Source organism: Pezoporus flaviventris, unplaced genomic scaffold, assembly GCF_033815535.1.
Source record: "Pezoporus flaviventris isolate CSIRO_AGI_PZ_B2104156 unplaced genomic scaffold, CSIRO_AGI_Pfla_v1 ptg000045l, whole genome shotgun sequence".
Taxonomy (NCBI): domain Eukaryota; kingdom Metazoa; phylum Chordata; class Aves; order Psittaciformes; family Psittacidae; genus Pezoporus; species Pezoporus flaviventris.
The window spans coordinates 31,502,205-31,526,330 of record NW_026892593.1 but is presented as its reverse complement, the minus strand read 5'-3'; the positions used below and the strand labels follow the sequence as shown (position 1 = coordinate 31,526,330).

Genomic DNA, 24,126 nt, shown 5'->3' with positions numbered 1-24,126 from the left:
AACTTCTTTATCTTCTTTAGGGGCATAGAAAGAAGGATGCCAAGTGCCTTTTCACTATCTGTGTAGGGTAAACAGTAACCCCATATGCCATTAACAGTGCATAACTTACCCTGAAAGCGAAGTTGATTTTACTGTTGCAGGGAAAGGAGTAATGTTGTACGTGTATTTCTCCCTTAATTCTGCCAGTTGTGGGAAGGGAAACTGAGCCATGGTATAAACAGTCTAGGGGAAAAAAAAAAAGCAGGTTTAAAGATTTTTTTATGAACAGACTTTCCCAGTTCCGCAAGATTAAAGGCTACACATTCTCATGTGCCAGAAGACAATAGAAATGGCCTAGTTCTACGGTTCAGTCAGTATTTCCTGTGAGAAAAATACAGGCTGACACACTAGAAAAATCCAGAGGGAAAAAAAAATTAAAATTGAACCGATAACATGAGATGTGAGGGTCCTTTTCAACTCCAATATTTATTTAATAATCATTGTCAATCCTTCCCTTGCCAGCACACCGGAAACCCTCTTCCTCCAATTACGATTTTGCTTACATGAATGCATCATGATGTTTTAGGCATCACTGAGGTTTTGGGGATCTTCCAGAAGACCTACATTTCTGCTCAAGTATTCCACAAGGTATTGATGCTAGCACAGATAGGAAGGAGCAGGTCCTCACTTGATGTGGACTGTTAACAGATCCATTACTTCACCTGAGCAGCCTCAAGAGCTTATGTGAATGAAATCACTTCAACACAAAAATTATGGCCGAAGAGGAAGTACCCAACATTATCCAACTAACTTTTCTCCTCTCAGTTTCTGCTTTTTGTCTGGGGGAAGGGGAAGGAGGGAAGGTTTGGGTTGGGTTGAGATTTTTTTTTTGGGGGGGGGGGGAGGCTGGGGTGGGTTTTTTAAAGAAATTAGTTCTATGGTGAACAAAGGAACCTCTCTGAACCCAACATCAAATCACAGAATCATTTAGGTTGCGAAAGATTGTTTCCGACTGTAAAACTAACAGTGCCAAGTTTGCCACTAAACCCTGTCCCTAAGCACCATATAAAGTCTCCTGTTTCATCAAAAAAAAGTACTATAGTCCCTAGAACTTAAAACAAGGCCATAAAAAACTGCAATACATTTTATTTACTTCAATACGCAAAGATAAATGTTGCAAATGCATTTGCTTTCAGTACTATTTTTGCTTTAAGCCATTTTGTAATAACATAATGTGTGTCACCAGCCAACCTGGCATAAAGGCACGTCATATTCATTGCAATATCACTGCTGATTTGTTTCTTCGTTGACTGTTTTTTCCCCTGCTTTTGTACACTTTCAGCTATTCAACACTTTCAAATAACTGACACAATTCATTGGGAGTCTCAATGTCAGTAGTAAAAAGAAAAAAAATAGGCAAAATATAATTTCTCATCGTTTCTCTGAGATATTATAGCTTTTCCCCATCTTGAAAATCAAATGTCTTCTGAAATACAGCAACATAAAGAATTCTGAGTAGCTACGACAGAAGTCACTTCTGTTTTTTTCCCCTGTGCTGTTAAGTCAGTGACATTTTCATCTGAAGGCAAATGGCCTCAGTTAAGATTAAAGGGATTTAACATCTTCTACATAACCTGCTCTTGAACCATGCCTTGCCTACAAACATGATTTTAGTACTAGATCTTTCCTCAAAGAAGAAGAAGAAAAAATGTTTCACTAATGGCAATTATGTGAGCTGTAAGGAGCAAGAAAGACAGTCCTGGCTGGATCAGACATAGGGCAACAATGGTGCAGTTCAACAGGCTTCTGTATGAAAATGCTTTTACAGTTTGAGCCACGCACAGACTCTAAGGCAAGGAGGATGCCTACAAAAACCCAGAGCATAAGCTGAAGCCCTGCCACTCCATTAAACTACAATGCTACTGTGAAAGACAGATATTCTCTAGGGCCTGAACAGCAATATCCCGGCAGTCTACCAGACAAAGGAATTTTATGATCTGGAGAAAGACCTACCTCCGGCCCAACATGTCTGCCTGTTTGTTTGATCTCCTTCACACTTTCCTAGTTTTTTTTCTCCCCATATGTCTAAACTCTCTCCCTTCACAGAGAAGGAGGTTTGTCTGGAATTTATTTCTACTCTTTATGTCAACAGCCTTTTCAGGTAACTCGTTCCATATGTGAGTTACCCTTCAAGTGAAACAGCCGACTCAGAGTCATCCGTTTACTCCTTGCACCTACTGTTTTAGATTATGCTCTTAGCTTTTGCCTGTCTCCAATCTGTGCCTCTTTCAGATGCTGTGCAATTTCTTCTATTTAGCATATACATTTTTAGCTTAATTGCTTGTTATCAGATTATAAATGGAAGCCTCACTTGCCACCTGGCTGAGATCCACAAACAAGTTTTATGCTGATGCAAGTTCCACTGAAAATTAAAAAGCACTGTCAATCAACACCTGTGAGCTCCTGACTCTGAGCAATGCTTCAGAGTCAAAGCATCCTGTTCCTAGTTTGTACACAGCCTTGGATGTCATTTGGTTAATTCTGGTGAAACTGCACCAGAGGGAAACAGCCTACACATATGAAGCAGGATGCAGACAAACTTACATATGTTATTTATGGCCATAAGGGACAGATTCTGGGAACAAGAAAAAAGACAAGGAATAAAACTCTCATCTTAAAACAGTAGCATTTATCAAGCCTTTGCCTTACCCTAAAAACGCAAAGCCATCTACACCCCCAGCAGAACACCATACAAAAGGTATGGGCTGTGGCTTCCAAAAGATGTAAGAAGTTTTGCCAACAGCTCAAACACATTTAGCTCAAGAGCCACACCACACTTGTTTAAAGCTCTTCTCTCTGTTCACTTTCACTAAGAAAACAAAGTGCAAAAGCAAAAACAAACCCAAAAGAAAACAGAAAGTGCTACTCAAGTAGAACATTAACAATGAATATCAAGTCAGGGTAAAAAAGAGATAAGGAGGGATTAACCCCTGCTTTCCTTCACCACAGTAAACACAGGGATGCCTTTCCTTTTCCTGTTTGTATCTCACCTCCTCTATGCTGCAACGTTTCTAGGCATACAAACGGAATTAATTTAGCTGCTTATAAAAGCACTTGCTTTCTGAGAACGCATGAAAGCATGTACTCAATCTAGCACACAGCATTTAGCATATCTGCAGACACCTGCCGTAGAGTTTCTGTCTCCACGTAAGAACTGAAGTTCATTAATAGGCCAATAAAATGGCATTACTGAATACCCTATTAGTTTAACTTCTCATCCTGAATACATACCCAGTCTAGCATCTGATTTGTGCAGCACTTATGCTTTATTTACCTGAACTGTTCAATCTTGAAAAGAAGGAAGCCTCAGGCTTGCTTGCTCCTCCAATTCCTCCATGCTCTCCTTAGCGCAACACTGCAAGAACTCTTGCATGCAAGGACCAAACCTTCAAAAGCTTTAAGCCTTCACTCCTAGGTATGTGTACTGTCAGCATGGGAGTGAGACATTTTTAATGACAAACTTGCACTAACTATACATGCTGGTGGAGAGAATGAGGACAAGTGTTCTCTGGTCTACGTTAGACATCTGCTCTCTCAACACTTGCCCCTGAAGGATCAGCTGTACCTCCCTCCTCTAACTCCCAAAGCAAACAGGCCTTTTAGAGCACAATTTGTCTTCTAATGGCAGAGGTGTGCCTGTTACTCTTCACTGGCTTAAGTGAGCTTGGACAGGTAGTTCAGTAGATGCAAACGTAAATGCCATGCAAGTTTAAAGAAAAGTGAGATGACTGCCACCAGAAACCTTTATGGAAATATGTAGGGAAGGCAGAGAAGGAGATGAATCCTTTCCCACAGTAGGATACTAATCCTTGAGCCACCTTGTAAAAAGTATTAGATTTAAATTCACCGTTCTGATTTTGACTGGGGGGGGGGGGGCGGGGAGGAGGGTTAGGGGAAAGAACATTTTGAAAACAAAACAGTCTAAACATTCATCTCTGCCTGAGTCCTCTGAAAAAGCCTAAAGCAATATAAAAAAAAAACAGTTCCTATTTCTTTATTTTTTTCTCCAGCTCAGAGAAAGTTGCTCAAACACAGCAGCCAGACACATGGTGGCATCCATATATCCTAATGGTAAACTCTTGTAGTGCCTAATTCTCCCCACTTAAAGACAGCCTGTAGCCAATGCCTGCCTCTGATGTGAAGAATGCTAGCTAAATTGTAGTATGGTTTCTTCAACCAAGACCCACATAAACCAGACACACTGTTTCTCTACACAGAAAAATTACACCTGCCACGTTCTCCATATCAATGCCAATGCTACCCTATCTTCACTCTCAGCGTCACAAAATACACATGTACCTTATGAATACATGTATATTTTGCACCAAGTGCTAATTTTTTGCTGAAGCACAAGACTGCTAGTTTAGTATACTTTCAATTGCAACCCTTGAAAAACCCAAAGAACCTTCCAACCCTACAACCAGCAAGTCACCTATGCCTTACCTTCTATTACACACAACAAAAAAATAAGAAATCCACACCGAGTCACTAAAGCCAATTTCAGCTTTCCCAGTATAATTCTCTGTTGTAAATGCCACACCTTGATTTTGTACTACCCTGGAGACCAGAACTGAAACACAATGGATATGAGAAGGCATCAGTTTGTGCCGCCCTCCTCACATATCCTCAATATCTGAACTGTCTTGTGAGAAACCTTGACACTTACTTAAAAAGCACGTGAGTACATCTGACCAGCTGACTTTCCAGTTTTGAAGCACAAGAAAGGCACAGTGCTCACCTCTGCCATTCCTAGAGCCCCCTCAACAGACAAAACACCACCACTAACAAAAAATCTGAAACTAATCCCTTACTTCAGAGCAGTACTTTACCAGACTAAGGAAGTGTATCATCCCAGACAGTACAGTTTGCTTCCAACAATGGGTAACAGAAGTCACCTGCTAACTACTGTTTAACTCATGCAACTTCATAGACTGAGTTTGACTAAGACAGATAAAAAATTTCAGGTGAATTACGTGCCCTGTATCTGTACCCACCTAATCACCATGCTATAGCTCATCAAAAGCAAAGTTCTAGATCTGCAGTGTGAGGCCTTTATAAAACATTTAATTAGACAACACCTCAAGGACATCACAAAAAGAAGCATAAATGTGAATTAATAAAATTGTATCTGCAACACTGAGGCTCTTTCCTTTCCCAGAACTCAAGGATCTTTGTTCTCATACAGTGATGTATGTTTTAAGAATTCAGGGACTGCAATTATCTACAAATGTCTTTGTTTCTAGTTCACTGATGATTGTTCAAGACCTTTGTTTTTAAATCATGAAGGATATTTTTGATAAACTTGTCTCCCACAGTGTCTGCAGAACAAAGAAGACACGCTGTAAAAAATGACCAAAACATAGAAATAAAATAAAAGAACACCCTAAAAATTATGACTACTAAAAGATTCTACATTTTACTTGTGTAAATACAGTTGGGCATTATATCGCAAAGAACTTTTAGCTGTGAACATACAACCAATTTTGATCAAGTGAAGCCTACTGGTTCTCTATACTTCATGTATAAAATAAGATTTTTAGCTTTAACTGCAGGTCACCTATTTGTTTCATCAACCTGTTAGCTCAACTCTTATTTTTGGAAGAGTTTAGGTTTATAAAGTATCTGAACAAAAAAGTCATTTGTTAGCAATCAGCACCTGCAGGATAGAAAGAAAACACAAACAATAATAATATCATAATTACTCACCTGCATGAGTTCATTGCTGTCAATCAGACTGTCTTCCAGCATCTCCTGGGTCAGCTTGCCCATGGTACTGTAAAACTCATCTGCAGTTTCACAACACTCTATTTGCCTACATCAAAGTACATACTGTTTTTTTATTTTACTTTTACATATGATTGTGCACATTCAAACCAAAACTGAACTTTCTGTCATCCTAAAAAAAGTGCTTTCTTTAGTCACCTTAATTCTTAAAATTACAATCCTCCCTACACTTCCAGGTAATAAAACTGTGCATGTCACATTGGCAATGCTGGCGCACTAAAAGGATGTACTGAACACAACTTTCTGTCCTGACTGTTCACGATAAAGGATTCAAGCATGTCCAGACAGGTTATTCTCTCTGCCCCTTTCACTTCTACAACATGAGAATCAATATAGGGAACAACCATTGAACTATGAAACTCTTCACAACAATGAAAGTTTTACACATTGCTCATACTGAAATCTTAACAGAGTTTAGCTAAAAAGATGATGAAAGTAGTAAACCAAAGATAGGTATGTAGCTAATTATCACAAAGTTATTGCTTACCTTCCTTAACACCTTCAGTCTTTCATGACCTCCACATACTGCTTTCTCCACCGCACCTATTTTTAACTTCCTCATTCCTTCAGTCTCCCTCAAAACAGAAGTGTGACCCAACCACCCATATTTTAGGAAAAGCACTTCTCACCCCATTTTCACGTCTAGAAGGATAGTCTTGAGAAGTATGAAGATCATAAGACCATGATCCTTGTTTCAGGCCCCACTTTTTTAAATTCCCCCTGTTCTGTTTTTAGTAGAGAACAAAATAACAATCTTCTCTAAGAAAAACACAGTGCCCAATCTTCTACTTCCTCATCTTATTTGATATCATTAATCACAAACTTACTGTATTTCAATTCTTGTTCAGTTTAGTGACTCATCATCTCAATCTCTAGTTATCCCACCAATATCCCTTTCTGTTAACTGACCCCAAATCTTCCAGATTTTCTCCCATTCCCCACAGACAACAGTTATAACGTGTGCACTGTGATCAGCTTGTTCCTTTGGACATATTCTGAGGTTTTTTTGACTCTGTTTCTTCCAATTTTTATAAAACACATTTCATTTTTTGTTTAAGTTTTATGGTGAAATCTTCAAAGCTGTGACTTTCTTTTTTACCATGTTATTGAGTTGGAATATTTAACTCATTACAGCTAAATGCACAGAGACCCAGTACAATAGGACCTTTTATCTAAAGGTATGTTACAAAGTAACAAAGCACAATGAAACTACATGTAACTTAATCCTAATGCAAATGATTCATGCAAGTTTTGTTCATGGACTGAACAAATAAAGCTCTTAGGAAATTATTACTCTAATTATTGTTCTTCAGATTAAAAATTAAATATAGAAAACAAAATTTCTTACAATGCGACTGGCCTGCAGTGCTAATTTATTCAGGAAGACAAAGAGAAATGAAACCTCCAAGGACAGAGCTGAACATAAATCCCAGGGAGTCAGCCACAGGATAAAGAGGAAGGTGAGTGTTGATAGGCACCACAAGAAAAATCTGACGTAGCTGCTGACACCAGCTGAAAAACGTTTCCAGCTGAACTAACATCTGCTCAATGTGTCAGAGCTCACACCTCCCACTGATGTCAGTGACAAAACTCATTTACCCAGGAGCACTGTGCACTCTTTGGAATGCAAATATTTGCTATGACAATAGGGGAGTTTGGAAGAGCTGACCAACTCTTGTGTTCTGTCCTACGTGGTGAGTTTCCAAGGCCATGAAGGACTATAATAGAAACTTGGCTAGAATGTGCTTAAAAGCAGAGAATTGCAGGAAAACTTGTTTCCAGGCCTTAACAGAAAAGAGCCATGTAACACTAAACCAACCTCTCAGTAACACTGAACTCTTTTCTTGGGTATAGATAATGGGCTCAAATCCTTATGTGAAAATAAGGGAGTTAACATCCCCAGCTTCAGGTACCCAACTAAATTTGCTAGTCACCCTCAAGTCTCTGTCTTTCCACAGAGTATTTACCAGCTCCCTCAGAAGACTGTGTCCCAGTTAAGCCCAAACAACCTTTTAGCATAGTATGAAGACATTACACACAGACAACACAAACAATTGGAGACATTTCCTGTAGCAAGGGTCAATTAATTATTATCCCCATTCTGACAAGATGTCAGACACACAAATTGTAGGGGAAACCACAGAGGCACTTTGTGCAGCTCTTTCAAAGCAGAATCATTCTCCTGAAAGATCACATCTTGTTTAGAATTCAGATGTGCTCTTTAGAACAACATAAGCTACATTCATTGCTCATACTGAAAAGAAAAATCAGGTAAAAATGAACACTTACTCTCCTAACTTTGCCCAGATAGCCAAAGCTACCCTCAGGATAATTTCAGAACCTTCAAAGAATACTGAATCCCAGATCTTCAGAACTGTATGGTTAGGCAGGCAAGTGGCAAAGAGGGTTAGAAACCACTGCATTGTGAAGACATTTGTAAGTGGGGGTTCATAGCCTCCTGAAATTAAAACAAAACAAAACACAAAAAAAAACACAAAAAAACCTTGAAGTAATTGTAATTTACAGTTATCTTACAAGGAGTATAAACTGCATACTGAAACCCAACAGACATTCTAATACCTTTGTTATTGCTCAAAACTTACTTAGCCTGCAGCTGTCCAAAGACAAGCTGAGAAAAAAAGTGATGGAAAAATTACATACTTGGTCACCTTTCATTCTACTGCACTGTAAAAAGCTCTAAGCAGCAGCATTGGTTTTGGAGTCTTGAAAAACACCACCCCATTTTTTTTTCCCTTATATGAGAAAGATGGCTTTTCCCTCCCCAAAACCAAAATCTTGTAGCTCATAGCGCAACAGAGCAAGAAAATCCAGACCCACTGCATTTCTTCAGAACGCCAGTTTTCAGGTAGCAACCCAAGACCTACTTCTGAGTTTTGTACCTGTGTATTACTAAACATCTAGGTGTAGAAATACTAACAAGCCACCATTGGCTCTCACATTGTAACTCTTCCCAGAGCAGCTATGTAAGCTAACAACTACAAGAAGCAATGGAAGGACCAGTATCTTAAGCTAAAGCAAGAAATAACCTTTTCAAAGTAGCTCTTGTCTTAAGCTGTCTGTTACAGTGTTGTCACTCCATACATTTTATATCCTTATCAACACAATTCTGTTTGCATTTAGTGGTGGGACCAAATTACTTCCCTTTTATTTTTTCCTGAGTAAAGGTTATCAATAATGGTAACCATCACCAGTGTTAACAATTTAAATATATATATTCTGAGCAAGAAACTCATGTAAACACTTAAAAGACTGATTTTTCAGACTAATGCTCAGATTAAACAATGACAAAAAGAATTTAATAGCATTTTCTGTTGAACCTACCTCCACTTTCTCTGTTAGCAGCTCTTTGCAGGGTGTCTAAGTGCTGGGACAGTTCAGGAAGCTTCATTCGTAAAAGATCTCGGAAAACAGCCATATCCACAGAGAGAGCACGGAGATTATTGACAAAATAGCTATCAGGAAGCACCTTATCAATCAGGTAAATCATGATCTGTGGGAAAAATTAAATACTATCATGTAGGACTTACAGAGCCAGTTATTTTCTAGGAATAACAGGAAAAAAAAAAAAGAAATTTTAAAGTTCTCTATTCACTAAAGAATGGCTTGGAGCCAGTGGCAACACATGCTTCTGGTATCTCCATTTACATGAGAGGAAAGCATTATAACTTTAAGCATCCACAAGTACTCGAGGTATCCACAAGCAGCCAAGGTGCAAGCAAGCCCTTGAAGCTGTTCAGTATCATTAATGACTGAAAACTAGCATCATAGAAAGCTATGCTCAAATTGGAAGCATTAGTCTAACCAAAGACAGTTTTTGGCACTTATGATGCTCTATGTGTTTATGAGATTCTCCACATTGCTGGAAAGTTCCACTGTCCCTTCTCTGGTTGTTAACTGCCATGACTAGAAGACTGATCTTTCAGATCATCTTGTTTTCCCCTCTCCAAAATACAAGACACTACTCTTTAAAAACCATTCTTCACATATTTTACTGTGATATGTTACCATGTGCTGCATTTCATCTTGTCACTCTAAAAGGTGCTAAATTAAGCAGCATGAGGGATTTTAAACATACATCTGTTTCAAGGGAGAGAGTTCAAGGGTGGTAATGTATTAACTGAATACTATCAACGACATTCATTGAGAATGAACAAACGCAACAAAGAAATATGCAGAAGTCGATACATATCATCAGTCCAACAGAAGATGCTGACCTTCACTTCAGGATCTTTTAAAACCTCTATGGCCACTCTACAAGCTGTACCCAGAGAGCCTGCAAGTGGTCATCCCATCTGGTTCAACTCTCCATTACTTCTTTGTTAAAATTCCAGAGAAGGATCCTTATCATCTGTTTCATACAACCTCTAATGCTTGAGAGGAGCATGGCACCTTCATACACAGGAGAATCCTCCTTACAACCCCTTTCTTTCCATAAGATGCCCACAAAAGTAGCTTGGCAGACACCAGACTTAGAAGAGGACCACCTTACATAGTCTAAGTGCTTCCTTTTCTATCCCAGTTGCTTGTGACCACATACTACCACTTGTCCTTGCAAGAATCTTTTCAGGCACTGACAACCTTTTCTGTCCCATGCTTTAAAGCATGTAGATCAGTAGTCAGTACAGGTACATCAATACCTTTTACGCATTTTTTATGTTTTGTTGTTTCATTTTGGTTTGGTTTGGTTTTATGATTTTTTGTTATATGTTAAGGATTGAAAGGAAATGGGTCATCGGTAAGCAAGCTGGAGTCTCATTATTTCTCAGATACATTCCCTAACCTTTGCTGAATTCTGGGGCATCTCACTGTCTTTTAAAGATATGCTTTGTTTTCTTTGGATACATTTCAACCAATGGAAGAATAATTTACTATAGCAACATTAACTTAAACTACGCTACTTGGTGTTTTAATTAATTTCTTAAGCCATAAGCCATAAATCCCTACATTAAAGAAACCATTTTCTAAAGGTTTTTGTTCCCTTTCCACTGAGTGGTATTACTTCAGAAATCTCAGATACACGAGAGCATAGGAAAAGACAGAAATCTTTTTGCAACACTGAAATCCTTCCCATTTCATTGACATGCGAATTGTTTTGAGAATTTTTTTTTTAAGCAGCTTCATGTATTTACCAGTTTGCAATAGATACTTTCTTCATGACATATATCTACATATTTACTTTTATTATTTGACTTTGTAATATTTCCCCACAATAATTTGCAGGAAAAAAAAAAGGTTTTTAAGTTTCAGTATCTATGAGACTTCTGTGTATACTTTGATAGCTTCTACACATGCAAGCTGTAATTTTCTTGCTTACCATAATTTCAGTAGGCTAACTTTGAGGTGTTTCCGGGGATTTAACTTATATGTGTCTCCCTTAACTAGTAAAGGCTCAAATACCCGTGGCTGGGCATTCACTGAAGCTACCGTGTTGGGTCTGGTGCTGTTAAAGCCTCACGGTATCAGTAATACCTGCTGTTTCCCAGCCTCTGGGAGACACTTCCAGACACAAAGCTTTTGTTTATAATGTCCTACCCAGAAAGGGGACCTGACTGGCAAGCCCCCAAAATCCCCTAGCTCCCTTAGCTCCTAGACTCTGCAATAATCCAAACAATTCCCCATAGCTCAAATCCTGAGGGCAACTTTACATGCAACAGCCTCTGGAGTTGTTCCGAAGTCACTCGTCACTTGCTTTAGATAGCACAGTGACTACAATAACAGAACAGCCACATGATAATACCCAATTCCTCCCCCTCCACCCTTGCTCTTATATTACTTTTTCCCTTCTCTTTTCCCTCTTTCCTCTGGGGAAATTCTAACCCTACAAAGACCCCATACTAAGCCTGAAAAAGAAGTTATTTTCCATCTTTTTTTTTTTTTTGCCAGGTAAGACCCATTCCAGTGCTTTACCTCCTCAGGGCAGTTCATTGCCTCCTTAGGACAAGAAGCCTGACACCACTCACAATAAAAGAAAATCTAATAATGTAAGAATGTTCTTGCAATTAGCTTGGACTTCATAAACCTTGGACAATCATGTTTCCTATATTAATGTGCTTTTTGAGCTTCTGGACAGTGTAAGAGCACAATAAAATATGACTAAATATAGTTAAAAATACTGAGGAAATTTTTAGCAAGGATTATTGAAAGAAAATTTTACCCTCTGATATGAAGTAAGTATACCATGATATTTTTATTACTACAGGCAGCTCCCTAGAATGAAATATTAAATAACAGCTAGCTGGACTCTGCTACCGCAAGCTTTAAGTTTTAGAAGCTCAGAGTGAATTTAAATATTCACCATATTTAAATCATTGTATAAGGTAAAATAATCAGCTCATTCTCTCAAGAGTCAGTCATCTTTTACCATTTGACCCCAACTCACACACATAAACAAGTTTAAGGAAATTTGCACATAATCTTGGAACCTTCAACCACAGCCTGTACTAAACTGTATTTCCATTTTCTGACACATGAATTTCATGAAGCTTTCTTTTACTTAGAATAGAAAAGGTCTAAAACAAAGAAAACACTGTATGACTAACGGAGCCAAGAATGTAACTTCAAAGTGATTTACTTTCAATTCAGATATTTATTTTGTCTTTTCCTAGAATTTGCTTTAAAATGCAGCAGATTTATTAACTGCCTCGCATGCTACAGTCACACAGGAGGTTAATAATGGAATCTGAGGTTTCAGCTACCTATAGTGTTTGGAAGCAGACTTGCAATTACGGGATAAGATATTCTAGTCAGTAGTAGTAGACCCATTTATTTTTATTATGGCCAAGTCCTAATTTTTTCTGTTGAGGGAAAAAAAAATAAAAAATTAACAGTGACAACATTCAAACTGCTCATTTTAGCTCAAAGAAGATAACAAACAATTCACATATATATTATATATATATATTATATATATATATTCACAGATAACTGGTTAACTCCTTTGAGTCCTGCTCTTTAAGGCTGTCTACAAAATCCACACATTGGTTTATTCTAAAGTTCACTAACTAAAAACCACCTTCAACACTGAAAAAAAAATATTTTACTCACTTTCAGGGCATCCCCTTCATTGCCCTCCATTACTTCCAGAATAAGTGCAGCTAGTATGTTAAATCCTTGACAATAGCCAACAGATTTATTCCACCTGGCATAAGCCAGCAGAACACGTTTTAGTACGACTCGATCTTGCTCTGCCTCTTGGCCACAGTAGGAACTGCAACCAGTTCGGTGAAGGTCCTTTAAAGAAAAAACCCAAGAACATACAGAAGAGATGTGCATTTTTCTTCCCCCCTTAGTTTTCCTGCCTGACCCAGTTCTCCTTCCACCTCCACCTTCCCCATATATACTCTGAAAGTTGATGACAATATTTCTTTTTTAATCTGTAAACCTTTAGCTCACTGAAAAGAAATAGGTTCAGCAAGCTCTTAAATAAACAAGTTACCTAAAGGATGTTCATATGAAGGTTTCACAGAAGATATTAACTGATATCTAGGTTTCCAAGGGCAAGACATAACAGCCATTATGTTAACCAAACAAAAATGTCCATTTTTATCAAAGTATAAAAAAAAACTACTAATCAACTAGGTTTACAAATCAACAGAAAAAGTGCCCTTGAGATTTAATCAATTTGTAAGTGAAGGGCAAAACATGTATTACAATGTTTCTATTTCATAAGTAACACCTATAAGTTTTAATTACCGAGTACAGATGACCATTGTAATAATCAGGAACAGAAATAAAGGTGACTATAGAACACAATCTCTCCTAAACAGAGTAATACCTCCTAAATAGGTAAATAGACCAATATTAAATCCAACATGCCAATACATATCTATTAAGTTTTTTCCTAAAACCACCCACTGCTTTAAATATTAAGCGTTAGCTGAGAAATAGATATAGACAAAGGTGCTTCACTCCTGTAAAGTAACTGAAAAAGGCTCAATTGCTGTATCATAAAACACACTTTTTAATCACAGCAAACATTTGTGCTTATTTATAGAGAAGAGGGTAGAAAAAAAACACTTATGTTTGTCTCCATCAAACTCTGGTACTTATTTTAGACAAAAAAAAAGTAGAAATGGGGGAGGGGGGGAGGGAAGGGAAGAGAGAGGGGAAAGTAAATTAGTAACAGCATTTTTTTCCCAGCTAATACTAACCAGACCAGTGCAGAAGGACCAAAGAAGCTGAAGAAATAATTTTGGTGAGCCAATAGGACGTAAGATGCAATTTTTGCCAAAGCAGTTTCAGAGAACAAAATAAATCCAAATTTCATCTATTAAAAAACACATACAAATCAACTTTTCAAAAGACAAACAAATTAGCTGGCTACCTTTACTATCTGGATGCCCATAGAGTCATCATCAGGATTACTCCTTTCATTGAATGTGAAACGCATGGTTTTATCCCAGTCAATGGCTATACTGTGTAAGTACTGATCAGCTAGGGTCAGCCAAACCTAGAAATACACAAAGCAAGCCAACAAAATTATTTCTTATTTAAAATAGGAACAGTTTCCATATACACCATTAGATGAACCTCATCAGTTTCACCCATATGTGACTGCTGTTAAGACTTGAAATATGCAGAAGAGGCCTACAGCTAAAACAATATTTGCACAATTAAAGTAATAGCTTGCTCCCTAAAACAGAAAATTAGGCAATAGTTAGCATTAAGCATCCAGATCTGTGACTGCCTACAAAGATGCAAGTCCATTGTCAGAAACTGAATCCACAGGGGCCCTCCAAGATAGAAATGTGCTCTCCTGCAGTGACCCTCCTGAGGAGTTCAGCCCTTCTAACTTCAACAAGAAGTTTTATTAAAAGGTAACGCTGTAGCAGGCTTTCCTCACACTCAACCATGGATCCATCTCCTGGAAATCCAACAGAAGCAATCTAGCAGTGTTTCTGTTCACCAGAGGTCCCTTCTGATCAACTTTACAGAGAAGATAGCATACAGTATTAACCATTTGGGATTGATCTGAAAGAATCACTTTGATCAGTTACTTACTCTTAACCAGAGGGCTTCCTAAACTGTTGATGCTACAGGGAGTTCTGAAAACAAACATTTTGCTGGTTTTTAAAGACTAATAATTACCAGAACAGATTTATGCATATGTATCCAAGACAAAGGCTGGACCTTTATTAAACATCTGAAAAGTTCCTGAACTGCAAGACACAAGACAGATCATACAATGACCTTTCTCTTCAGGAAACTGAAAGAAATCATGAAAGCAAATGGGTCGAGTTTTGTATCAGCCATTAACTCACTCAAGTGAGAAAAGCAATTTAGACACTTCCCACAGATTTACACACATAAATAATTACATGAGTAAGGCATTTACAGACAGCTCCCAGAATCTCATGTTTTCTGCATTTACATTTCCCTTCCCACACTTTCACAAAGGCGCCCATGCAGAGAAATGCCACTGTTCTGCCTCCCAGCAGCCTTTGGCACTGCTGACATCCTACTGATGTTTGACTGGATTCTTTATCTCTGTCAGCCTCAGAAAACAAATGTCACATACCACAGCGATACTGCAGATGTCACATGCCACAGATGTCACCCTGCTTCTGCTGCAAGCAGAGGGAACAATCAACGTGCTGCCAATACAAAATGCTTCCTTAATTTTGGTATCAACCTTAAAATCACTTGGGAAGTGGGGAATAGCACTGAAAAGACTGTACCCCATTTCTTAATGCTATTTTTTTGGTTAGCATCACGTGGTCAGGTGTAAGCAAACAGAGAGAAGGTCAGAATAAGAGGGAAAGACAGAGAAATGAGTTGGATGATGTGGCAGAGCAAGCCTGCTGATAACATAAAACTTGGACAGAATGGCTGATAAGCGCAAGGGCACCTTGACCGGTTGGAAAAATGGGCTGACAAGAACCTCATGAAGTTCAACACGATGTGCAAAGTCCTGCACCTGAGGAAGACCAATCCCACACACTGGCATATGCTGGGGACCACCCAGCTGGAAAGCATCTTTGCAGACAAAGAGCTGGGGTCCTGGTGGACACCAAGTTGACCATAAGGTAGCAATGTGCCCTCCTGGCAAATGTGGTCAACAGCCTCCTGGACTGCAGCAGGCAGAGCACTGACAGCAGGTCAAGGCAGATGATCCTTCGCTTCTACTCAGCACTGATGACACACACCTGGAGCGGTGGGTCCAGGCCTGGGCTCCCCAGTACAAGAGAGAGCTACTGAAGAGAGTCCAGTAAGAGGCCGCTAAGAGGATTAATGGACTAGAGCATCTCTCCTGTGATGAAAGGCTGAGAGAATCGAGACCATTCTGTCTGGAGACTAGAAGGCTCATCATTCTGTGATTCTATGACCTCTGCCAGTCACATACCACAGAAAAGTGTCTGAAAGACTTACTGGAGTGTAGGAAAAGAACATTTCAGGAAAGAAAGAAGGTTGTTAGACAGATATAATGATCCCCTGGAATTGTAAATTAAAAACAAAATCATAGCAATGTGAGGAAATGATGCCACCAACTCTTCTCTTTTCTTCTCCCCTGATTTGTAAAGAACAAAAGTTTGGAAAGACAGCAAAAAGAAAATAAAAGGAAATTAATCTCAAGCATCAAAAATATAGGGAACTACATACATTTCATAAAGTTTTTAAAATACCCTTTTACTAGAACTGCATTTTTAAAGCTGAGATTGTGTGACTCGGTTTTACAGAAAAGATGAATAGATATGCCTTTTTTTTAGGCTAGGGAACTTTAAACATATTTGAAGAAAGTGATAAAGTAAGTTAGCCAAATCCCAGTGGACCCTTTCCTACAACATTAACTCAGTATGATTTCCCATTAATGGCACACTCTACCATTCTACATCACTCCTGACTCTGAACTTCCCTAATTTAGGCAATCTGCCTTTCCCCCATCAAATGTTTCTATGAGCATTCTTGTCAGCACCTTCACAAGTATGACAGCCTACACTGGAGATGTGCTCTCCTTTCAGCTGGTTTTCAGCTGCGGGGGAAGCTTCACCAGTGCAGTTTCTTGAGACTGACAAAATGAAGCAGTAACATATGCACCAGAGTAAGTTACCCAAGCCTCAAGCAGAAAGAGCCTGACTCTTAAAAACACTATCTTTACCTGTCTCCTCACACTTTCCAGCTGCCTTGTGAGGTTATCACTGAAGAACATAAACTAGCAAAAAACCCCAGTACAACTTAAACTTACAACTTCCAACTATTTCTTAAAAAACATTGATAACATTAATCATATTCACCTCTACTGAGAAACCCACAGGCAGTATGTCCACAAAGGTACAGGTCTACCTACCTTTCTCCGCCACTCTTTCGGTATGCCAGTTGGCAACCTGGCCACTGCTTTGAGCGCATCATGCCACTAAAAGCAAAAGCATCCAAAACGTACAAAATCCACCATTAGTTTCATGTAACAGTATAGCAACATTTACAACACTGCAGACATGCCATTCATTTCATTTTACTGCACACATTTCAGAATTTAACAGAGAAAATACAAATTACTTCCTTATTGATGTAACAAAAATATAATATTCTAGGACAAAAGCCTTAGGAGATAGCTAAGTAAACAATGAAAGCTTATTGCATTTTTCAAATACTAATGGAACAGCTCTTGACGCAACTGCAAACAATATACTGACATTATGATGACAGATGCACTTTTGAACTAGGGCAAGTACCTTGATCAAAGAGAACCCAGTTCTTCATAAACTCAAGAGAAAAATTAATCCAATTACCTGCTGAAAACCATTTTGACCTAAAGATGGTTCAAGAGTGAACTTCAATTTTGTATCAACCCCTAGAAAACAAACAAACAAACACACAGTCATGGCCATTATTTTCATCAGAAGGAGGGAAAAAAAAAAAGCAACACCCACAATTGAAATAAGAACACAAAATTTCAGCTACACATTTCAACAACTACATTTCAACCTGTTTCTGTGAATTCTTGTCTTCAGAGTGGATTCAAGGCACACGTTAAAAAGAACATGGACAAAATGTTTTTAAAATGCAGTAATACCCTCCTTAAGGATGTAGTTCAGCATAACGCAATTAACTAAAATTCATTTAGTTCATTATGCTACAAACTGTATGTGTACACTGCAACTACAATATGCATCCACTGAAAAGTATACACTAACAGCTTTTTGCCATCTATTTCAAATTCTTGACATAAAGTCACTCAAAACTCATTTCCAAGTGTGGGGTGCTGAAACTGTTTTAGTGCTCAGAATATCTTTTTATACAATTCCTCAGACCATAAAGCACATTTGATCAGTGTTCTCAGTTAAGCCTAGATTTGATTTTGGCCTTAGGAGCAAATCATTGTAATTGTTATAAAGCACACCTGCTAACAGTCTATAAAATAATATACTAGATGAAACACTAGGACCTCAAGTTTGGTCTGCCCTGGATCCTGCCTGTGGCACTGGAGCATGTCCTAACACGAAAAACAGTAACGCTGGATTCGCTTTGTATCTCACAGTTTGAACGAACGAGGCTCCGGGCCTTCAGGTGCCGCTGTCCAGTGCTCGGGTGCTGAACACCGCGCCGCACCGATTGTCCTCAATCAGGGCTTCCAGCACAAAGAATAAAGGCTTTTTTATTTTGCCTCCATAATTTAATGTGATATATTGCTCTACATTTAAAATTATGTGATGCATAGCTTCTTGTCTTCCTAGAATATCAAGCCAAGCATTTTTAATATATATTTTAACGGCCATATATATATATATATATATATATAAAAAACAACCAGATTTTAATCCTGCATGGGTTTAAGTATATATAATCCATGCTACTCAACTCACCAGTAATACTCAGTGCTTTGGAGAACTAAGCCTGTGGGTTTCAGACAAACCCAAACTATAGTGGTAATTGCTAGTTACAGAACGTAAAATGCCTTTCAGCATTTGCATACTGAATTGGTGATAAGTCATTTAAAGCCTTGCTGCTTGATAAATACATATTTAAAGACAGTCTTCACCTCCAAGGCTTTTTTCTCCCCCCTTTGTTGGGGGAGAGGGAAATACAATTCACACAAAATGCAATTTTATTTAGAATTTTAGCATTTTAGAATTGCATCACTGAGACCTGGGGATCAGTGCTTCCATTTCCCTGCTTCAGGTTTAAAAGACATCCTTGTCAGACCTACAAAAATAAAAGCTTCAAACCATAATAGAAATGCCTTGAAAGAATATTTAAGAATTAAAATTATTCCTGGAAGTAACTGTTTATTAGTATTCTTCCCCATAACTCCATGGCACTCAGCAGGAACTCCTAATAGATACATCTCTTCATAATAATTCAAAGCAGTGTAACAATGCCAGTAACCTACTAAGATGAAACTACATCATGTTTGCTGTAAATGCAAAAAAAAAGCAAGCCTTATTCCCATGCAATCTAATGTACTGGAAAGCCCTAATACATACAAAAAGATAGCATGACCAAGAATTCCTTTTGTAAGGTAACAGATGTTGTTGACATGTTACCTAACACTGCCTTGTAGCAAAGAAGCAGTAGCCTTCCAAAATAATAACGCATTTATTTCCAACTCAACAGACAAATATTAATCACTTCACCGTTTTCTAAGGTTTAAAGATCCCAGTAACAACTTCTCTCTTCATCTTTCTAAAAAAGACACAAGTAAAGACAGCCAAGTCTGCAAAAGATCAAGCACTTTAAGATATAACTTCAGAATAAGGCAGAATGTGTCATATACACGAACATTGTGACCGGGAAGCTCATACAGGAGCCCAGACAGCTGTTTCTCTTGATTAAATGACACTGACACCAGATCCTTCAATCTCCATCAACAAAAGTCTATTAAATCATAGCAGACAATTAAGACCAGTGAAAATTATTAGAAATGAGAACAACATCATGTGGTAACACCAGACTACAACAGCACGCTCTTCACTGTCGCAAGGAACTCAGGCCATGCACTGTAACCTCTAGAAGCCATGGAGTCTGCATCACACTATTTCTGCCCAGTTAGAAATATTCCCCACATCAAATTACATGATGGTAAGGAAAGGCTATAGCCACCCAGGAACTTTCCAGGGCATCAGTGGGAAAGCGATCAGCAAGCTGGGAGCAGCATTTCATTGCCTGTTACTTATTTCCAGCACAAGAACCATCTCACTGTGTGTGGTTTCTGCACTCTTCACTGAATTTGACATTGGACTTTGAAGCTTCAAGGAATTTATGCCTATCCCTTTTGCAACTTTTCTTGGTTTCCCAAACCTTCCTACTTTTCCTAACAAATCCATCATTCCCCTTTTCCTAACAAATCTCCAACCCCCCCACATACTTCTTTTTTGTAACTCAATCCTGTCATTTTTCTGTGTCCACTTGTGTCTGGATCATCACCAGTCTTTCCTCAGGGCCTTCTTCCACATACAGTCTTTTCTCCCTTACACTTCTATCACCCGCTACATCTTAGCAGCAACTCCCTTTAATTCTGATTCAGTTGCCTTCTCCCCACAAACTAACTTAGACTCCTCAATAGCTTCTTCTCCCCCCCCAATACCCTACACCCATCCAACCCTACCACAGACCTTCTACATCCATTTTCACTGTATTTTCCCTTTTTTATCAGTCATCCATCTCTGGACCAGCTTCTTCGCCATCACATAAACACATGGTTTTTGCAGAAAAGACCCCTCAGGCCTTATGAGAACCTTTCTCTCAGCTCCTGCATAGGGACAGCCTGGCAGAAACATACCATATATGTAGCAATAGTTCTTACTCTCAAGGACTGTAGGCTCTGTCAGTACAACTCAGCCCCTTTACATCAAGCCAGCCAGGCTATAGTGTCATTTGACATACTAAGTATCACCTCCAGTTCATACACTTCAACTGACACTTCATATCTAAAAAGCTCACGTAAGCAGGAAAGTATTGGGAACACGTATGAATTATTAGTTCCACAAATACAAGCACACACAAAGGTACATATGTTTGGCACCAGCCAAATTTCTGAAGGGCAGGGGAATGCCAAAATAAGGCCTGTTCAATGCCCTTGCAATCAGACCACCAGAAACCACAGGAGAAACACTATTTAAAAAGAAGAAAAGAGATAAAACCCCACAAAAGCCAGTCCCATTAGCTTTTCCATGTAAACTACACAATGACCCCTGACAATGAAAGGCTGTAAGAGGAAAGATTATAACCCCTGGACTCCCAAATCCTAGCAGTCTTCCACTGCATGACCAAAATGCAGCACAAGACAATGTAGAGACACAAGAGGGGAGAAAAATGTTGTGGTCAGCCAAGTACCTGTGTGAGGGAATCAAATTCCCACTCCTCAGCAATATTAAATAAAAGGACGGGACTTTCCCTGAAATTCTAAAGTAGAAAAAGCATAGGAAGATGATCTGTTCTGATGCACATACGTGAACAATAAAGACGTAGCTTCAAGCTTACAAAGCACATGACTGTATGTTCCTGGCTGGACTAAAAGCAGCTGTTGAAACCTCTCCCATAGAGAGCCAATAAATATTTTATCAAAAACAAATGAGGAAAAAGGCCTAAAGCAATTTTTTTGTGCAGTGGGGGTCCAAACTGAGAGAAAAAAAGTGGCAACCGAAACTACCACCTTAGTGTTACTTGTATCAGGAAGATTCTTAGCCTTGCTTTGTAATTTGTCTCTAAATGTAGGGTTTCATCTGTAAAATGAGAAATAAAATATTCTGAGTAATTCCGCATGAAATCAGTTTTGTCAGGAACCAAAGCTCACTGGGATGTATCAAAGAACATCTAAAATCTGCCGTGTACAGAAAACTCTCAGAACATACATACAGCTGATACAGACTGATACAGGAAATCTGAAGGAAACTTCATTCAGCTAATTTTTTAAAAGCATATCAGGTGCCTGTCTCCATCACTCTATGGAAGCATGCATCCTGAATGACGCCGTTCTATTCGCTTACATAAAAACAACAGGGAAACCCCAACCGAGTGGGATTTCCTGGCTTTAAGACTATGGCATTCGTGGTTACATCTCTGATCATCTCCCCTGGCCTTTGTGGGAGTGTAAGTAAAAGAATGTCATGATCCAGACAACCTCATTACCTGGGATATTTTAAGGCTACTGTAGGAGCAGGGATCTGTGAGAATTATGGGTCAGGAAATCTCCTTGACAATGGCAACCCCGTACACCTATACCAGAGTGTACCTGAGAGTTTATTAATAGCAGCATCCAAAACTCAAACACAGAGGCAGTCAGCGATGTGTGCTTCACACATACACACGCAGCTAGTACAATGGGAAACTGAATCTTACATGTTTTTGTGCATTGCTCTACATTTCAGTAGACCTAACTCTTGCATGGTTTGTAAATGCCTAGGATTAGGAAACATTTCAGCTACAAGTGACAGCTCCAACACTGTAAATTGAATTTAAATTGCCAATACTTCATGAAAAAAATAAGTTATCAGAAATTTTGATGGCAGGCAACTATAACATTCAGCAACGACCACCCATCAGTGCCCCTGCCGAGAGCCCACCTCCCTGGAGCAAATGCACACTGACTGACCACCTGGTCCTTAAAAGGGATTTCGATACTGAAGCAGGATTCAGAAGAAGCAGCCACAGAGAAGCCTCCCCCCTTAGCAAAGGCATGGTTGCGAATTTAGACAACACCCTACCGCAGACAAAGGCTGGGTGGGAGGAGGAGTCGCCAGCAAGTCAGGAGTTAGCAGGTTCAGCGGGAAAGGTTTGGTGAGGCCGAGGGTAGACCGCAGGTCCCCGGCGGCTCGGACGGGAGGGGGTGACGGGGGGAGGCTGGCGGAAAGCGGCCATCTGGGGGGGCTGAGGAAGACCGCAGGGACAGGGCGCAGCCGAAAGGCACAAAAGCGCTGCGAGGCGGCGGCGCCCGCTGGAGGAGCGGGGAACGGAGCCGGGATCCGCCGGGGGGAGAGGGCAGGAGGAGCGCCCTGGTGAAGGGAGCAGCGCGCTGCCGCCCTGCAGGGCCCCTCGCACGCCTCCAGCCTCCCGCTCGGTGCCGCTTCAGCTCCCGGCCGGGGCTGCCTTGCACCCGCTCCCCAGCCCGGGGCTACCTCGCAGGCCCAGCCGCCTCGGCCGCCGCGCCCCGCACCGCACCGCACGCCCCGCCGCGCCTCAGGCCGCGATCGCGGCGCCTCACGCAGGCCGGGCTCGCCGAGGCTGTCCGCACCGCAGCGGCGGCCGACCAGGCGCGGCCATTTGCCTCTGGCCGGTACAGGCTGCTGCTGCCGCCGCCCCCCGGGGAGCTGTCCCCCTCTGCGCCTACCCGCCGCCCTCATCGCCCTCCGGCCGCGTCCTCATCGCCGAGCTGACCCCGCGAGGAGGCAGCAGCCCCGGCCCGGCCGCTCCCCCCGCCCGGTGCCCGCTAAGCCTCTTAGGGGCTGTCAGCCGCCGCCTGGCAGGGGGGAGCGCGTTACCTGGCTCCAAGGTGCAGAGCAGGCGCGGCGCCGTCCGGGAGATGCAGCTGCGCTTCTTGAGGACGTTGCTGAGGATGGTGCCCACGCCGCCGCCGCCCGAGCTCTGCCGCTTCAGGCATCGCCCGCCGCGCCGCAGCGAGCCCGTCAGCCTGTCCTGCCGCATGGCAGCCCCTGCCGCCGGACGCTCCCGGCCAGCGGCGCCAGAAAGCTCGGCCTAGGGCGGCGGGGCGGGCGGCATGGCGGCAGGGGTAACCCGCCGGGTGCGGCTCTCCCGGCTAGCGGGGATCTGCAGTGCAGAGACAGCAAAGTTGAAGTGCGAGAGCTATGAGGGAGGACAAGGAGAGGGAAAAGGGGGGCTGGTGGGGAAAGGAGTTGCTCCCGCCCACAATCCTAGCATCACTGCCTGAATAAATCAGCAGCCTCTCCTCCTCCAGCACCACCTGGGATGCAGCAGGCGAAGGGGAGAGCAGCCCCCGTTAGAAATGAAGGGACCCAGTCGGCAGCGGTGGGGCTCAGCAGTGGCAAAGGGTTCAAGACAGAGCCCTGCACAGCCCCCGGGCTGCCCCCACATCGCCCAGCACTGCAATACTGACCCGTGCCTGCTAACAGGGGACAGCATTGACTTTTGCCAAGAATGAAATAAGTTAACCATCCTAGATATAGATTAGTTATTAGGAAAATATTCTTCACTATGAGGGTGATGAGACACTGGAACAGGGTGCCCAGAGAAGCTGTGACTGCCGCATCCCTGGCAGCTTTCAAGGCCAGGCTGGATGGGGCTTTGAGCAACCTGGTCTGGAGGAAGGTGTCCCTGTCCATGGCAGGGAGTTGGAATTAGATGATCTTTAAGGTTCCTTCCAACGCAAAC

At 40.8% G+C, this 24,126-nt stretch overlaps 1 protein-coding gene and 1 long non-coding RNA gene across 6 annotated transcripts in view; one reads left to right on the top strand and one right to left on the bottom strand.

Annotated features, from left to right (window-relative positions):
* LOC133276718 (uncharacterized) overlaps positions 1 to 24,126 on the top strand; it is a 175,349-nt gene that overhangs the window by 104,301 nt on the left and 46,922 nt on the right. The window lies entirely within an intron of this gene.
* TBC1D30 (TBC1 domain family member 30) overlaps positions 1 to 24,126 on the bottom strand; it is a 56,031-nt gene that overhangs the window by 5,699 nt on the left and 26,206 nt on the right. For 3 of the 5 annotated variants that reach the window (XM_061467847.1, XM_061467846.1, XM_061467851.1), the window contains exons 3-10: positions 17,571 to 17,632; positions 17,129 to 17,194; positions 14,168 to 14,293; positions 12,889 to 13,074; positions 9,166 to 9,334; positions 8,113 to 8,281; positions 5,746 to 5,851; positions 110 to 222 (exon numbers count right to left, since the gene is read on the bottom strand). In XM_061467847.1, the coding sequence (XP_061323831.1) occupies positions 110 to 222; positions 5,746 to 5,851; positions 8,113 to 8,281; positions 9,166 to 9,334; positions 12,889 to 13,074; positions 14,168 to 14,293; positions 17,129 to 17,194; positions 17,571 to 17,632 (997 nt within the window). Of the gene's footprint in view, positions 1 to 109; positions 223 to 5,745; positions 5,852 to 8,112; positions 8,282 to 9,165; positions 9,335 to 12,888; positions 13,075 to 14,167; positions 14,294 to 17,128; positions 17,195 to 17,570; positions 17,633 to 23,258; positions 23,617 to 24,126 lie in introns of those variants that run through there. The other 2 variants (XM_061467849.1, XM_061467850.1) reach the window with 2 other exon arrangements.